The following is an 18671-nucleotide window of genomic DNA, read 5'->3' on the forward strand; positions in this document are numbered from 1 at the left end:
TTTATAGGACTTTCAAGGTCACATAGAGATGGAGACGTTTTAAAATTGCTTTCTTTTATAGGACTAACTTGAAAGATGGAGCTTTCCGAAGAGCTTTCCAGGTGTGTGCCAAAGTTGGTTCCCTAATGATTTTCAAAACTTTGGGGCCAGAATTTTTCATGCTTGACTTCTCTATGAGAGTGTGGGTGTAGATGTTTGTTTTTCTCTGCATCTCCCTCTCTGAAATTTAACGTGAAACCCTAAGGCTGCACTGTGAAGCAACTACACAGAGGTTGAGATTCCAAGTTTACAGTTACAAATTTGGCTTTAATTCTGCTTCATTTTAAACTTGAAGCCTGATTATGAGTTCACAGCATTTTCCTAGATACAAAATCACACTGTGTACGCCCATAGATACATTTCTAAAATAACAGACTTTTGCACTACTTAAAATTCACAAACGTGACATAAATGAAAAGCTTGCCACATCTTGCTTATATATTATACATAATTTGAGCATATTTGAGCATAATGTATTTCATTAATACTGCAAATATATGGCACAGGTTGATCTTTAAGTCTGAAACTGCTTTAGTTGATACTCAGAGAAATTGGGCTGCTTTTGTAAGAAAAAGAATGCAGAGTTTTGAACAAAATAATAACAAATAAGCCTTGAAGTATGAGATTAAATTTTTGCTTATTTAGTGAACCTGACTGGTTTTTTGTAGCATATAGCAATGAAAGACCTTTCAAAAAATGCACATCTGTTCATTTTAGATGATAGAAAATATTATGACAATATTTTGATGCAATAGCATTTTCATATAAATTTAGATATTGTTGTAACATATATTCAGAGTTTCCTAAAGTAGGTTGATATTTGCAGTCTCAGTGACTATGGCATTGTGTGGTCTTACTCTCTTTTTTCAAACATGTTTATATTTGTTGTTTGGAATCTTTGTAATTGGAGATACTGGAGCACTTTTTTTTGCTGTACTCTGCCTTTCAATGTGAATTATACCTTCCTTAGCCTTAACTTTTCATGCAGTCTGACCTTTGAGTGTATTCTAAAGACTGAATTTGAGTTACAGTTACCAAGGTAACATGCTATGGTTTCATCAGTCGCAGGATTATGAATCCTCTGCAGGATAAATCAGGAAGAGTAGAAGGATTTTTAAGGAGAGGGCTTTTTTGTTGTTCTTCTGACTCTAGTCTGGTTTGCCTTGGAGAAATATGTGACAACATTAAATTCTTTTCACTTTTGCCTTTTCGTTTTCCGTGAGAGTTGTGATGTGAAAGCCTGTCCTGCAGCATTAGAGGTGCCAGTGGAACACAGCGTTGGCTCTGGTGCTGGCACAGCCCCGACAGATGTCTGTGCTTGGCTGCTGCATGTGGCTGCTGTTTCTGTCTGCTGCTCGTGCCTCCTGTCAGAGCTCCCACCCAGCCGTTCCCTCGCTGCCTCTGCGTGAGGACTCCCCCATTTGATACACACAGGATCCACCTAGCATCACAAACAATTTGAGTTGCCAGTGTGATTGCACCTGGATTTTGCCTTTAAGTGAATTATGGAATCATGAGCTCCGTGAACTGGCCCTTGATAACCTTCAGCATAGGTTTGCAAAGAGCACCTGGGGAACATTGCCACATTTCCTAGCTGGAATTACAGGAGACCTCTGTTCATACTCACATTGCTACAGACACATGTGGGTTTATTTTTCTTGTATTATCTCATACCTGTTGGGGACTATATAAGTTTAGATTCAAAATTTCGGACTTTCATTGCCCTGGGGATGGGGACTACATCTTTCGTTGCATCCCTTCCAATGCAGGCTGGTAGAAGTGGGAAATAAAGCTATGTTCTGTGGGAAATAAAGCCGTGCTCTAGTTTTATTGGAATCTTCAGAAAAGCTTTTATTATAAAATATTGTTTAGTCATGAAGATGAAAAATTTTTCTGTGGTCTGTGTCCTTGAGCAGCAGACATAATTTATTTAGAGCAGTCACATGTGAAAAGCTTTCTCTTTCCTTCCTCTTCCTCACATTTTTCCTTCCTTTTCTTTGAAGCTTGTATTTACAAAAGTTTTACTTATGCTTTTTTTTCCCCTTTTCCCCTCTCTTCTGTGTCATCCTTTTCTTTTTGATAGGATCCTTATCTGGGCTGAATGTAGCCCAGGAATACAAGACAATCCCCTTCAGCAGTACTTTCTCTAAGTACTTTGGCTAAAAACAGAAGCTGAAAAATATGTAAGGGAAAGACTGTTTAACTGAATCAACAAACTAAAACAAGATATAAGAATATTTAGTTGCACAGCATTCACAGAACCTCCCTATGCTTAAAGTGTATTAGATTTTCTTAGCTTTGTCTTTTATTACCTTTGTCCTCTCTTTCTGTTTTCACTCTGACTAAGCATGCTGAGATGCTCATGTAGGTATTATTGGATGGTTTTGGGTTTAGCTATTAATCCATGTGACAGTGGAGAAAATCTTGGATGGTTGCAGTGGAATAATAAATCCCAAGAATTCCAAATTTCTGGACACCCAAACTGTGCAAAGCAAACTGCTACCTTCAAGTGCAGGAACACCAGGAAATCTTATTCAGGTTTTTATTGTTCCTGCAAGAACTGCTGCAGCATTATGAGTACAAAGCCTCCTCCTTTTTCAAAGAGCTTAGCCCTCAGCTGCAGTTCAGCTGAGCTCCAAGAGCTGCGTGGCAAAATAAAGAAATAAGGCACTGACCTTTTTATGGTGCAAAGTTGAATATGTGCAATCTTCTGTCTTTTTAAACCTCCCTTTTAAAAAAAAAAAAACATTAATTCAAAGACTGTTCCTTTCCTAAGTCAGTAAAATCAAATTCTGGGTTAATTATTTCATGCTGATTTTAGGGATTTACTGCTGCTGTGTTGGTTGGTTGGTTTGATTTGCCTGCCTTTTTCATTAAAACAGAGTTTGTCTAATGATCACTTTGTGATATAAAGACAACTCATTTATGTTTTTTTACCTCTAATTATTTCAATTCTGTCATGGAATATTTTTATGATCAGGTAGCGAGTGATTAATTTAAGTGAAACGTTACCTCGTGGGTATCTGCTGTTACATTTATACGTCACATTTATATTTGTATTTCTTACATTTGTGTGGCTGTAGTGCCCCCCTTTGCTTTAAGGGCACAACATTATGCATTCTTCTGCTTTTTCTTTAAGGTTTGGTTTTTTAACTTCATACCATTCAAGTTTTGAAGTGACTTAAAGCAATTTATGGATTTTAGGTGGCACAAATAGCAGTGACAAAATTGGCTTTTTTAATCTGTTGCTAGGGCTAAAGGAGATAGGAGTACTATGCTGAAGCATCCTTTTTGGTTACCAGCATATTTTAATGAGCATTTCAGTGGGCCTGACTTTGAAAAGACCAGAAGCTTGCTTTTCTGCCAAAGTTTATAAAATTTAACATGTGGTTTGACATATTGCAACTTGGATATGAGCACGCAGAACTGACTAGCTGGGTGCTAAGCAGGTCATTTGCCTGCACAGCCTGTTGATTACAGGAACATGGGGCTGAAGGGCGTTTTCCAGTAACCAAAGGGCAAATCCTGTCACAGACTGAGCTGCCATCACTCTCTTGGCAATGAACATGGAATATTTACTCAGTGCTTTGTGGAACATGCACTTTTGTTTTAATCTCATTCTAACTGCATAGCGGTGGTACTGTCCTTTTAGTTTCATCCTTTAATTTTTTAATTTAATATGTTTGGTTTTCATGCCTTGTTTTAGTTTCCCGTGGCTGACTAGCTCTATTTTTGTGCTGAGTTTCTTTGCTTTATCCGGAGACTCTGACAGTTCTTCTGGATGCTAAGTGTTCCAAACTGACAGGCTGCCCATGTCATTTTAGCAACCTGACAGTCATCCCGGAGTCTCCTTGTCGCTTCTGTTCTTGCTTCTAATCTCCTTTTTTTAGATGGTCACTCATTCAGTTAATTCTTCACCCCTTCTTCAAACAATTTTCCGCTGTGATTTTAATTTAAAAGAAAGTTGAGATCCGAAGGCTCAATGTGTGTGAGTCCATGAATGTGTTAAAAGCAATAATTTGTATTATTCCTTTCCTGAAGTGATTCTACAAAGGTATTCTGAAAAATATCTTATTCTAAAATGTATACAATATGATTTACTGAGTCACTCTAAGAGAACTCTTAGACTTTAGACTTTGAGCTTACTTTGCTGCTGATGCTTTTATTGGCATATGTATATTGCTTAAATTAATAAAGGATTGTAATTTGACTGAGACTTTAGATTGCCTGATCTGTCTACACTGGCTTCCAGTACATTACACTTTTTTGTCTACCTTATTTCTAAACTCGTCTGTGTTTTGCAGCAGCCTCTGGTTGTTCTTTTGCTTTTATTCCCTGGAATAAACACCACAGTTAGTTCTTGTTATTTTCTCCTCAGGAAGAGGGGAAATCAAGTTGCTGCTCAGTCTTTTTCATCAGCTTAAGGAGATTAAATCTTGGTAGCTCTGCGCTGCAAGCTCTCCATTTTTCCAGCAGCCTCTCTAAAACGTGTACACCAGCGTTTGGCACACAGCGTGTCATCACTCTGTTAGCCAATGACATGTATAAAATCACCTGGAGCTTGTGCCTGGGGGTGGCTCATGCTCTGTTTTGTCAGGATGACACTCGCTTCAGAACTGCTTTTTTCCAGGGAATGCTTCCTCAGTCTGTGTTACTCATGGTTAAATATGTATGACTGTGGTAAAACTCATGTTGTCTGACCACAAAGTTAACAAAGAGCTCATCCGATTCTCTGTGCATGCTCTGTCCTTGTTCCCCTTTCCTGCTCCTTGCTTTCTCTAATTTCTCCCAGCTTTCAAAGCTCTCTGCAGTCTTCTTGGCTGCAGTTTTATTAATTTGTGTGTTTTTCTGGAGCTCAGCCAAATTGACTGGCAACAGGCAGCTGTCTTCTGCCTCAAGAACTTCCTCAGTTCTAATGAGGTTTTACTGGCCTGACTCAGAATGTTACCTGAAACAACACGCTGCTGTCTTGCACCTAATTACAACAGATTTTAATTATCATTGATTCTTAATTACACTGACCTACAGAAAATATGAGCCAATTATAGACTGTTGCATTGTCAGTTGCATTCCCAACTTTTATATAGATTCTTCTAGAGTGTTGATTTCCCTCATTTCAAACTGTACAATCAAACTGAGATGTAGATTCTGAAGGAGGGGGATTTATTTATTTGTTTTTATTATTTGCTCAACTTAGGGGTAGGCAAAGCCATATGCAACTACCAGGCAGGTCTGATTTTATTAAATCATATAAAATTCAGGAGTAGCTGGGATTATTGGGCAAGTTTGTGTAAGGTGTTCCAATTCTCCTCCATTCCTAGTTATCACTGTTTCATTTGTAATGTATTAAGGAATCACATTTTTCAATCATTTCATGAGTGTTTTTTTTAATATGCCTAGCGTGTATTTTCATAGAGAAAAACATGTTTCAAAATACTCTGCATCTCTCTGATAGAAATAGCTAAAATGAGTTCAAAATGTCTAAATGTTTAAAGAGAACAACACAGAATCTAAAAAAAAAGGAATATGGTCTGAAGCTTTTTATATTTCCAGCCTGTAGATTAAGTAGGTGATACCCTTCCAGATACCTATTTGTTATTGTGTTTTACCCTCCAGCACCCACCTTTTCTTAAATATTTGGTTATTCTCTCTGGTTTTGCATTTTTGATGCTATTTCATTTCTTACATAGCCAGTTCTGAGTCCTGAAAGGAGACTCCATCGCCACTGTATTAATCTCTGTGTGCTAAATGAGGTTTTATGTGTTTCCCTGTGTACTCTGTTTGTGACACTTGAATACCAGTTTTACAGGGATGCTGGGACTGTTGGAAAAGGCCATTGTTTCAGAGTGCAGTTGGATTCAGGCCAGGGATTTAACCCCATTCCCAGTGGTAAGATGGAATCCTGCTTATAAGTATGTTCTCCAGTGGCATTTGTGGTCCCACAGTGGTCTGGGGAGAGCTGCAGGGGTTGTTTTAAAGGGAAGGGTGATGTGCACAGCTGCTCCTGCCATCCTTCCTAGTGAAGAAGGGTTTTTCACTGCGAGTTTTCCAGTCTGGAGCAGATGACCTGTCGTGTTGTAGGTGACTGGTACGAGCAGCTGTACCCGCTGGTGGTCACGCTGAAGGACTGCATGGCAGAGGTGGTGACCAGGGCCAAGCAGTCCATGGCCTTTGTCCTGCTCCAGGAACTTGCCTGTGGCTTGCCCCAGTGCCTGATGCTGACCCTGAGGAGAGACATCGTCTTCAGCCAAGCAGTAGGTTGTCTTGTGTCGCTCACTTCCTTCTCTTGCTCTAATTATAAGCATACTCTTCATGCCAGTGTTTGTGGGTTTCTTTCTCATTGGTTTTTTTTTTTTCCCTTACAATTTGATACAGCTTTTTCATTTATTTTCCATTATATTCACCTAAATAATTTATAATGTGGTAAGAAATTAAATAGGAAGTAGAAATCCATGGTACTGGCTAGGCAGCATCCAAGCCAGGGAGATTTTTTTCTCCTGGTCACCTTGGAAATAGGGAGAAGACAATTTGTTTTCAGTTTGTGGCAGTGTTTTAAGTGTTTAAATACTATTAGCATGTCTTTCCTTAGAACTGTCTTTTCTTGGCAAATAACTGAAGCTCTTTATGTCTTCTCCTGTATATCATGTTTTTTTCAGATAGATTTTTTTCTAAACATTTCACTTCATTTCTCTCTTAAGTTGGCAGCTGCCTAGGAGATTCAGTTACATTAGATGTTGAACCACTTTCAAATCCATCAGAATTCACATGTTTAATTCACAGTCTTGCATGTTTGAAGCCTGACAAGTGAGGTTCTGGTCTTATTTATGTCAGTGTAAATAACACACAATGATACAAAACAAATTAAGCTTATCTAATATACCTTAACAGAATATTTCACTACTTTATACACCCCCAAAAAACCCATCAAAATACATTATTATGAAATCATGTACTTAGTCACTAAACAGAAATACCTATGCTGATTTCTCAAATATGTAGGTGCTACCTCTGTTGTGTATAATGATGGCAAGCCTCATTTTAACTGTTTGTCTTGTAACAGTTGAAATGTCTTGTATCTGTTTGTCTTGTAACACTCTTGCACATGTTTTAATTATCTTTACAACTCGCTGGATTGGTCTGTGGTTTTGCAATCAAATTGCACACAGGTTTACATGATCAAGGATTTTTACAACAGCTTCACACTGTTGGATTGCTGGTGCAGTATGAAGGACTCCTTAGCACATACAGTAAGTATTGCTCTTGGACAAAGTTCCTTATGTTCCCTGCCCAGAAGTTACCCAGGAAGTTCTTATTTTAACCTCAGCAAGCCTCTTATTTGGCTTGCTGAATCAAATCTTGTCCTTACAAGACAGTAGACTTGCACATAATAGCACAGCTGAAGTCATTGACACTGTGTTGTTAATTCTGCAGCAAAAGTTATTAATCTGTTTCATTCTGAGTTCCTCAGAGAACACGGCCTGCTTATTGTTCCATGCAGACCTGACCCAAAATAGCAGGTTTATAAAACTAATGCAAACGGAAGATTTAAACACTTACTGCTTTTATCAGCCTCGGCCCTGATCCCCAGTGCTGATAATGTGAAGATAGCCTGAAAAGAGTTTCATAGTTTGTTACACATGCCATTATTTGATATGTATTAAAAAGGAAATTTGGAGGGAGAAATTGCCTTATCTTTCAAACTTTGAACTAGATCTATTGGAATCATTCCCTGAATCAGAGATTTTGACTAAAGTAGAGGAATTTAGCATTTGTGCAGCTTTATTATGCAGTTGCTCATTTGGAGATAGCTGTCTTCTTCATTTTACATGATGCTTGTTTTTATTCTCAAAACCTTTGTCCTCCATCAGCAGGAAAGCCTTTTGAAAACTTTCAGAATAGACAAAAATGGCTTTTCTGAGGTTATTTTATGTCTATATAGAGCAGGCTGATTTTCAGAATTGCTTAATACTCATGGTTACCATTTAGGGCACAGAATTGTCAGCAGTTCAAGAAATGAGTCTGGTTTTATGTAGGTTACTGTAATGTGGATTTAGAACTGTGATTTTTAGATGCACAGACTGGAAAATATATTGCTTTGCCCTGACCTATACAGTGACTGATCTGCCAACTCTGTTAATAGTCTCTTTAATCTTTTCATGTAGGTGAAGAAGCAGGGATGCTCGAAGACATGGCTGTGGGCATTTCAGATTTGCAGAAAGTAATGTTTAGAGTAATTGAAGCCAAGTCAGAAGATTTTTTGCCTATTATAAGTGGAAGGCGGTAAGAACTTTGTTTCTTGGAGCCCAGGAAACTGAGCTGCAGTTTTAATCTGTAGCCCATGAAACCCGTCTAATGGTTTTCTTGTTGCTGAGTTCTGTTTTATTGAAAGTGCATTGTTTTACTTTTTAGAAGGTGAGTTAGTAGGGATTCTAAAAGCCAGTAGGCTCTGGGTTACTCTCCTGATAAAAAGCTGAAGTTCCAGTTACTAATACAGATTAATCTGAGCAGCGTCTGTGTTGTGCAGAGCTGCTGGTGCATTATTCACACATGGATACCGAACCCTGGGCAAGTGACAAGGCCATTGTTTACAAATGTGGTCTCTAACTGAGAAACTTTGCTTTTGAATGTCCTGAATTTGTATTTCAGCATGAGAAATGAAACTGCAGTTCCAAGAGTTAGGCCTTGATTGTTTTTAAGATGGAAACCAAAAAACTCCGATGCCACTTAGTATTAAAAACTTAGTAGTCACTTTTAAAAATGGAAGCCTTTTTTAGCTGCTGAAAATCACACAGGACATAGGCAGTCTCAGAAATCCTTGCACAAAATCACTTATCCTTTATGAATCTCACGTGAGTACTGCTGAATGTCAGGACATATACTGCAATACTCCGTTTATTTTGGCTATTTGAGGGTTAACAAGATTGGAATGGATTTTTCATCTTTATTATTATTCTAGTCTGAAGCTCCAAATAGTTTTATTTTGCAAAAATCACTTCCTTAATAGTATCATTGCTCTTAAGATGACTGTAAATTAAATTCAGCTAAAAGCAGGAACTTTTAGAAAATATATGTTTCCTCTGAAGGGGGCTTTCACCACTGATTTACTTAATTAATCTGGATGATTCACTCTCATCATATGGGCTTTCTGAGAAGGGATTGAATAAATAACAGGAAGGCTGGAATATGATAGGCAATACAATGGGAATAATTAAAATTAAAAAAATTTTAAAAATAAAATCTACAAGGTTTATGTGGAGGAGTGCCATTCCTCTTAGAGCTGTGATAAGACTGCTCCTATCAAACAGCATTGGAAGTGAACCGTAAAAAGAAAAGATGAAAAGGTGAAAATCTAGTTATTTTCTAATAATTTTTTTAGAAACCCTCCATTTTTATTTTGGTTGTTATATGGTATGGCTCAATAAATGAGAGTGAAAGACTGTAGAAATGCAAGACAGAAAAATCAAACTACAAATTCTTATCTTGAAGAGTCAGCATATTTACTTGTAATTGTTTTTTCTAGGAAAGTGCTTAAACCTGACATTCTGTGTGCACAAACAAATCAATCCAAAGTGTGTGGCACTGTCTAGCAGTGCACTGATCATCTGGTGTGGGTGGTAGACACCAGCCACCCAGGGGAGGTGAAATTCTGTTCAGGAGCTCACATGCTTTTATTAGAGGCCATTCTTTTATTAGAGGCGCTTTTGGAACATTCTTTACAGAATCACAGAATATTTTGAGTTAGAAGGGACCCATATGCATCATCAAGTGCAACTCCTGGCCTTGCACAGGGCTTCCCAAGAATCACACCCCGTGCCTGAGAGTTCAGATGCTTCTTGAACTCTGTGAGGCTTGGTGCTGTGACACTTCCCAGGGGAGCCAGTTCAACCTGCTCAACCATTCTCTGGCTGAAGAAACTTTTCCTGACATTCAAGAACCCCATCCTCACTCTTGTTTTCATTGTTGCTAGTGAACATTACATTATAGAGGTCCAGCTCCCAGCAAAGATGTTTGAGCTGCTGCCACAAGAGATTAAAGAGGGAAAGCTGCTTCGCATGTATCCAGTGCTCTTTAATGTTGGAATCAATGAGCAGCAAACACTGGCAGAGAGGTAAGGAAAAGTCACGTTGCATTTTCTGTCCAAGTACTCCATGCTGGTACAGGCTATCTCTCAGGATTAGAAACAAATCTTCTTTGTTATTTGCTCTTAGACAATCTCACATTGACTCAGTGTGTATTTTCAAAGGTATTAAAGGAAATAAACACAAGCTATGAAGCAATGTAGAACAGTGAAAAAGTCCAGATGAAGATAAGATCATAAGCAGGGCTCCGTTTCACAGAGTTGGTGCCATGTTTCTCTTGGATACAGGTGCAAAATGGATTTCTATTTCAGATGCAGAATTTTGGTTGTATGCAGTACTCTGAAATTCTCACACAAGTTTGAAAATTCAAAATTCTTACATCTTGAAGATGGGTTTGAAGAGACCAAACAAGTGATAAGCTAGAGAAATTAGTACTCCTCTGCAACAGATTGCTGGAAACTAATTAATTAGTATAAAAATAGTCATGGATTCACCAACGTATTAATTTTCTCTTCCAAGAGAAGGGTATCTGTCAGTCATGTTAAATTACCACATTTGTGCAGGGCTAAAACTGCAAAGTAGAAGTCAAGATGTCAATACAGACAGCTACTTTGTTAAAACTTCTTTTCTTTTAGCTGCTTTTATTAACAGAGCGTCCAAAATACCTAATGCTTATCTTGAGGTTGCATTTGCTCTAAGCCAAAAGCTTATAGCAAAGCTGTAGCTGGAGTAATGGAGGGATACAGTGAAAATCCTTAACCTGGGTAATAGGCAAGAAGTTAAACACCACAGGATTTTATCTCCTGTTCACTGTAGACAGCCAAGTAAACCCAGTCTTTTAAAGAAGTCTACTAAAGAATGTCATTAGGTAGCTTTGTGAATGTTTATGGGACACTTCTCCAAGTTGAGTGGTGGTATGTGAGAAAATTTAGGCAGAAAGTTGAAATGGGAGACATAGACTGAATCTAAAGACAGTAAAATCTGGCATTTTACTGTGAAAGAGCTGGATAGCTGGTTAGAGAACTTGGAAACTTCTTGAAAATGAAAATAGGTTATTCTGATGACATAAAGAGAAAAGTGCTGAGAGGAGTGACGTGGCCAAACTCATAATGTGCAAAACCAACAAAATCAGTCATGACAGTTCTGAGTGGGACACTCAAAAAATAAGAGGTAAGACATGATGTGGTAAGCAAGAAGCAGGCTGGTGGGAGCTTACACGAGTGAGATAGGCAGGAAGGACTGAGTTATGAATAGTCTGAGGAAAAATTTGACAACATTTAGAAATAGCCTGATTACCTGGGGGCTTGTAGAGGAGTTGGTATGAAAAGATGCCTGGCTTGCAAGTGAAGTGGCAGGAAGTGTTGTTCCCAGTGGTCATTTTACATTGTGTGCAAAGAAAGCCATAGGAGAAAACAAAATAACTGCATATTTATAAATATGGATATGTACTAATATCTGCCAAGAAAATAAGTTCAATGCAGAAGCAGCTTTAATGCATGCAGTTACAGTCTGCTTTTGTCTTAATTCAAAATGCTGCTTAACTCCTAAAGTTGTACATTTGTTTTTGAGACTGAAAACACCACACACGATTTATGGCTAAAAACATGGAGGGGTTTGTGGGATAAAGAACCTGAGAATATAAAAACACTTTCGTGGCAAATTTCTAGGAAATGTTACTGTATTAGAAAAAAAATCTTTTAATTTGTTTTTTGATAGAATACACTTGAGAATGTTTCCGATTTAAAAGAAATGTTCTCATGTGACAGTGCAGCAATGGCTACTAAGGAAGTAGTTACATCTTCTCCCTGTGGCCTGTTGAAATATTTGCTTCCCTTGTTCCCAATTTAGCAGCATATTTGGTATCTTCTGATCTGTGTCCCCTTCTCTCTGAGTTTCTCACTTATCTGCCCATGCCTCTCTTCCTGTACTCCTCCATTCCCGTTTCAAATCTATTCTGAAGATGAATTTCAAAACTTTGGCCCTAATTGTCATGGGGACATTCGTGTCTTTACAATCATATCTCTTGTAGTACCGTGAGATTTAGTTTCTTGGCATGTGAAATGTGGCTGTTGTAGAAATCTTGGTCTCAGAGAGAAAGATATTTGTTTTTATAGCTACAGTTATTTTGTAGATAAGCTTCTCTTCCATCTTGTGTCACTTCCATATTATCCAGCTCTTACAGAAATTGGTATGCTTAAGCAGTAGCAGCACTAAGAGATGGAGAGTTGGTGTTCTCTGCCTGTGGTACCCAATTTTTGGAATTGGAATTCCCCCAAAGTGCCTTTCCATTTATTCACGATTTGTGAGGGGAAAAGAATAAGTGCCTTATTGCATGTTTGTAAATAGATTGCTTTGTTAATAAACTTTTGGAAGAAGTATGCATCAGCGATGATCTCGTTTCCAAAAATTAATTCCAAAGCATACAAGAACTTAACTACTGCATGTTTGACAAAATCTAATGCATTTAGCACCAAAGTTATTTCTTTATGCAAAGAAATAACTATGAAGGATAATTTATCTTTTGTTGTTGTTTGTGGGTTTTGGGTTTTTTTCATAATTTATTGTGTATTTTCATAGGTTTGGAGATACCACTTTGCAGGAAAACATTAACCAGGAAAACTTAGAGCTTCTCAAAGAATATTACAAGTTATTTACAGAAAAAATGCCTCCTGATTGTGAGTACAAAATAATGCAATGTCCAAATCGGTTTGAAAAGCTTTGAGTAGGTAGAAGGTTATAAGACAGTAATATTAGCAGAATCCCATAACTTGTTCCATAAATTTAAACATTTTGTACCTGTACATGACCCTGCTGGTCTCAGGAGTGATTTCAGGCCTTGTGCCACAGCAGAAACTACAGAGAAAATGAAACAGAAGAATGATGAACTGAACAGCTATTTTAAGTTATTAAAATAATAAGTTTGTTAATATTTCATGTAGAGGACAGTCTGTACCTACTGTATTTTTACATAAATACTTGGTGGGCAATTTCATCAGCTTCAGTCATACCCTCTGTTCTTATTCTGAAAATATGTTGAGGTTTGGTGAACCATGGAGAAATCTGCAGATCAAATACAAGCAATGAGCCACATCATCATTATATGAACGACAAGGTTTCATTGGAATAGGCCCTGTATTCCACTTCTGTAGAACTTCTGTATTATAAACATAAGCATTACTATGCTGTTACTCTGATTGCCAGAAGCAAGGACTGAAGAAAACATCTGCATCAATCGAATCCTGTTAGTTTTAATGCCCAAACTATAGTCCCAAATGTGGGAGATTTAACTGCCTGATGTTTAAATGCTATGTAAAACTTTAATACATCACATGCGTATGTATACATGTTTATCTCTTATATCAGGATGATTTTAATTTGTTAATCATTTTGACAGAAACAAAAGCCCTTCCTAAATGATGGGCAGGATGCCCATCCATCCCCCCACAGACCTAGTATTTATTTCCAGGATGTCTACAGAGAAACTCATACAATAAGTTGGGTGATTAATTGAGGGGAATGTTGCTAAGAAAACATCCTCGAAAAACTAACCTCATGCAGGTTAGGACTAAGGTAGATCTGCTACCTCATAAATGGATTTTATTTTATAAAATACTACATGCAGACAGTATTGGCTACTTTTCATTAACACAATTTAAACTTGTACTGCCTTCCTGAAGGATTATTAGTGAGCCACACAGTTCCTGGACTTCTTTCAGACTGTGAAGGCTTTTGAGAACTAATTGTGTCTAGTTCATCGTGTATTTTCTGGTTATTATAACTTTCTTGCTTTTTTTCTTTACCTTTAAGAACTCAGTCTCTTCTTTATACAATTTTTTGTGGAACATAAAGCATCTTTTGGTTCCACTGCCCTTCCCAGTAGCTCCCTGCCAGTATACAGAGTCAGTCTTTTGCCTTGGAGAAATGTGCCTTTTAAACCAGCCCCCTGGGAAAAAAGGGAAGCTCTCAAACTTGTTCATTTGTGGCAGGACTTAATCCCACTCCTGTTCCCCCTCGTCTGGAAGACAAACCTCCATACAAGGCTGGCAGCAACCCTGGTGCTGGGGCCACGTGAGAGGCATTCAATATTGATGGCTTTTTGATGGTTTTGTCCCACCTATCCAGATAATTTCCTATAATGCCAAATCTGTGCTACAAAATCAATGCAGGACTGTGTTCCCAAAGCTGTCAGTTCCAAACAGTGCTCAAAAAGCCCAACAGAATTTGAGCATTTGCAGCCCTATTTGCCAGGCTGTTGGATCCACCCTTGGTAGCCTCCCTGGCCTGCTGCCTCATTCATATATTCCCTTTCAAAGAATTCAATTTCCCACTCCCTGAAAGGTATTGCCACCTTCGCTGTTAGTTTTCCTCTTGTGTCTGTATTTCTCCTTGGCAATAATAGTCTTGCTTGTAACTAAGCATCCACTGACTTTCTGTCTTTAGGATGAACATACACTTCGTCATTTACCCATTTGTTAACTTCTTAAATTCTTTTAGCAGAAACTGAAAATAAGAGCATGTTTCCAGCAAGGTTCCTACCAAAAATGCTGACCAAATATAGCTCAAAATGGTACTGCTTTTATAGAAATACTAAGACAGTAAGGGTCCAAAAACGTAAGATAGTTGTTTAGTAGTACGTAAGTACCTGAAAACAAAAAGGCTGTTTGGTATTTCCAGGCTTCTCCCCCTTATCAGCCTGATTTGGTGGTTTGGTACTGTGGGGGACCCAAGGAGTTTAGGCCATTGATCATTTCCAGTCAAGGTGCAACCCCTTTGGCAGTACTGTGAATTAGGAGACTCTTGCTGTACCTGTGCTGAAGTCATCCCTCTGAGATGTCACGTTTTCTGCTGTGACCCAAAGGAAAGCTACTGGGAGCAATAGAATGTTTAGTGATACATTTGCATCATCTCAAAGCATCTTTGCCATTTTGTGCTCTCTGTTTTAAAGAAACAGATGCACCCATAAGTGTAATAGTCTAGCAGAGTGTGATGTGGTTTTATGTGCTCTACATTATCTAATGTACAATCAGAGCTTGTGATACAGAGGTAAAACAATCCACATTAAAATTATTGCAAAACAGATTCTGGATGTACGTTTTCCTCCCTTTTTCTTTTTTTCTTGTTTGTTTGTGAGTTTTTTTAGACAGCACAGTATGACTGGAGCAACTTAGTTCTTTTTGAATAGATTTAAAGTACTTCTTCCTATGAATCATGGATAAGGGAAACTACAGAATTTATTAGATGTAAAAGGTAAAAGCCTGTTGATGAGAGGGATCATTCCAACTTGGATCACGTTAGGAGAATGGATATTGACCTTCATTAATACTTCCCTCATTTTTTTTCTTCCAATTGAGTATAAGTTTTTGGGCTTGGGTTTGGGGCTTGGGTTGTGGGGTTTTTTCCCCTCACTGGATGGATAATTTACTTTCTCTGCTTGAAGAAATCCATTGATCAATTTAGTTTCACTTTGTTCCACTTGATTCTGGCCCCTTTATTTGGTGATAACTATGATTTAAATTCTTTTTACTTTGCCACCATGAGAAGAAATAATTTCAAAAAACAGATTCTGCATGTTTTTATTGATTTTCAGAACTAGCAAGGATAAATGCAACATTAGAAAAATCCCTCCTCTATATACATATGAAACAGAGGGGGAAATTAAATTGCCTACTCTTGAATTTTTGCTGGAGATGTAGGATAAATTAAACTTCAACTTAAATTCCATACCCAGAACAAGCAGGTAAATTTTTGGATTTTAAGCAAACTTGAAATTATTTTCTACTTCAAAATAAAGCCCCACTTAATTTCAGGAGAAAGATACTTTGTTACTTTTTAGAGGGGATACTAAGTGCTGTTTAACCCTTATCTTACATTATAGAAAAATCTAAGGCATATTTTAAAACAAAAACTAGATGTTTCAATTTGAAAACAAAACCCTAATTTTTTACTTTAATTTTAAAAAATAATCATCCCATCAAAGCAGGTTGTAATACACTCAGTTTTTTTTTTATTTTTCTGATTTCTTTTGAATGTCTGTAATAGCTGATGAACAGAACTACAGCAGAGATTTGGTTTTGTTTTTCACCATCCATTTATAAGATAAAGGTTGAAGATACTTCAAATTTCCACGTGAAGATCTTAGGGAGGACAAGGCAATACTCAAAAGACATAAGGTTTGCTTATTCCTTAAATATTTAGCTGGTAATTTCTATCCTGTGTTCCAAAACAAGGCTGTAAATAATAGACCTGTTCTTTACCATGAGCGTTCTTTAGTCGGGACAATCATATCACCAACCTTATCAAAATGAGCAACTTTTTTCGTCCTTTTTTCCCAGGTTTACCACATTTTCAAGAACAAAATGATTTAAAGGGATTGCTAGAAAGTCTTCATCAAAATATCCAGGCCAAAAAGAGAAAGAATGTAGAAATCATGTGGCTGGCTGCAACGGTGAGCTCTCTTGTTTCAAAGAAATTGATGAACTAACCATAAACTCATTTTCATAAGCTTGCTGACTTTGTAACTGCAATGGATTTTAAGGAAATGACTGGAAAACTCACTGGTTAAAGGAGGCAGATGTGCTGTAATAGTTTTTTGCAGACAATTTCTTTTTCTCACTTTTTAAACTGGTAGAACCTGCTAGAATTTGAGTGATTTGTTTGATATCCATTCTTTGATAATATAAAATTACTCAAAATAATTTTTTAGTGTCCTTGAGGTATGATGTGGGACACGATTGCTTGGTTCCCTTACTTTAACTTTCTGAAATGTGTATTTCTGGTCCTAGTGATCTACACACTGTTATTCTATATTCCATTTATTTATTGAAAAAGATGTAAGAAGAAAACTTTGTCAGTGCAGTAGCTGTGCAATATCACTTTTTTATTGCAGTGGAAGTACAAGATTCCACATATGAGCCCATCACTCATCCAGAATAATTACCTGGGATTTTTTTACTTTATTTTATAAATGATTTTTTAATATTTTAAAATTTTTTTAGGACTCATTCACATCGAATAGCCCCAATGAATCGGGGGCTTCCAAAGATACTAGTGCAAAGAGAATTAATCTCTTCAATGAAACAGTTCTTTCACATAATTATTTAAGCAGATTATCATATAGTACTTGTTTTAAATCCCAGTGCAACTGTTCAAATTTTTAAACAGATTTAACTTTTAAAATTTTCAATTATATGATGGAAGAAACACTCATAGGTTCTCCTTCACTATCCTGTACCTCTTTGGATTCTAAGTAAGATTCCCTTAATTGGTTCCCTAAATTAAACTTTTGAGATTGTCCTCACCATGGTATCACAAAGAACTTAAAGGCTCTAAGTATTTTCTGATTTTTATAGAATTTAATAGTATTTATTGTTTAATAGAATTTCTAAGAATGCAATTAGCATTAGATGAAGAAACACTTATTTGCTGGACTGACACTGGTCATGTTTCAGTTCATGTTCCAGTTCATCCTGCGAGCTCTCCCATGATAGCCAATGCGGGAAGTTTCTTTTTGTGATTCCTGCTGTAGTTTATTGCCTTGCTGCATTCTCACAAACATTTTGAGGTTTTGTACCATTACAGCTGTGATTCCCCAGGGATAGGTGTAAGCAAAGTATTACCTTTTCTCAGGACAGGTTATATCTGGGAAATGGTAGATTTGGGCACAGAAGCTCTCCTTCAATTTTTCTTTTTCTAGTAAAATATCATTTGAAACCATAGTATAAACTAATGGAATGATACAACCACAGATTGATTCCTAAGAGGAGGAATCATCCTCCAAAATGTCATGTTTCCTTTATGTGTTATAACTTTTTCAAAGTATAAGTGAAAGTAGACAATCCATGGCAGCAATTTGTTAAACTTTATTAATTGTGAGCCATACATTGAACAGTTCACCTGTTGAAAATAAAAACTATGTAAGTTAGATGTGTCTGACTCCATACCTTCACAAGAAGTTAGTCTGCTACATTCATGTTTGTGAGTTAAGACTCACCATATCTTCATTCATCAGATATTCAGACAATTTAGCTTTCATTGAACAGGGCAGCTGCTGCATTCAGTGAGGAAACGGTGAAGGAACTGTTTCTTTTATAGTTATGAAAGTCCCATGTCAAATTCAGGAATTCAGTGTACTGGTACTAACTTCCAGAAGATGTTTTCTTCTTGAGAAGTGCTGTAGCTGTCTGGAAGCCCTCGCTGGGCTTGCAGAGCTGTAGGGCTGCGCAGCCTGGTAGGAAGGAAGGGCTGACCTGTGGGGCCTGCCCGTGTTTCAGATTTGCCGCAAGCTGAACGGAGTGCGCTTCACCTGCTGCAAGAGTGCCAAAGACAGGACATCCATGTCAGTGACGCTGGAGCAGTGCTCCATCCTGAGGGACGAGCACCAGCTGCACAAAGACTTCTTCATCCGGGCGCTGGATTGCATGAGGAGGTACGTGGGGCTCCATGGAACTCTGAGCCAGGCCAGGGCTGCCAGCGAACAGGGCCTGAGGCTGGTTCTGAGGGCCCAGCAGAGCCTGAGGCAGGTTCTGAGTGCCCAGCAGAGCCCAGGGCCACGGG

General features: G+C 37.8%; 1 protein-coding gene across 1 annotated transcript in view; it reads left to right on the plus strand.

Annotated features, from left to right (window-relative positions):
• The window catches only part of LOC128949364 (inositol polyphosphate 4-phosphatase type II-like), a 134270-nt gene that overhangs the window by 91193 nt on the left and 24406 nt on the right, over window positions 1-18671 (plus strand). The window contains exons 14-20 of the mRNA XM_054294230.1: window positions 6121-6292; window positions 7162-7286; window positions 8202-8319; window positions 10007-10147; window positions 12696-12793; window positions 16451-16563; window positions 18389-18543. Of these exons, the coding sequence (XP_054150205.1) occupies window positions 6121-6292; window positions 7162-7286; window positions 8202-8319; window positions 10007-10147; window positions 12696-12793; window positions 16451-16563; window positions 18389-18543 (922 nt within the window). The remainder of the gene's footprint in view (window positions 1-6120; window positions 6293-7161; window positions 7287-8201; window positions 8320-10006; window positions 10148-12695; window positions 12794-16450; window positions 16564-18388; window positions 18544-18671) is intronic.

Source organism: Melozone crissalis, unplaced genomic scaffold, assembly GCF_028551555.1.
Source record: "Melozone crissalis strain CALT ecotype California unplaced genomic scaffold, PUWL_Pcris_2 ptg000223l_1, whole genome shotgun sequence".
Taxonomy (NCBI): Eukaryota; Metazoa; Chordata; class Aves; order Passeriformes; family Passerellidae; genus Melozone; species Melozone crissalis.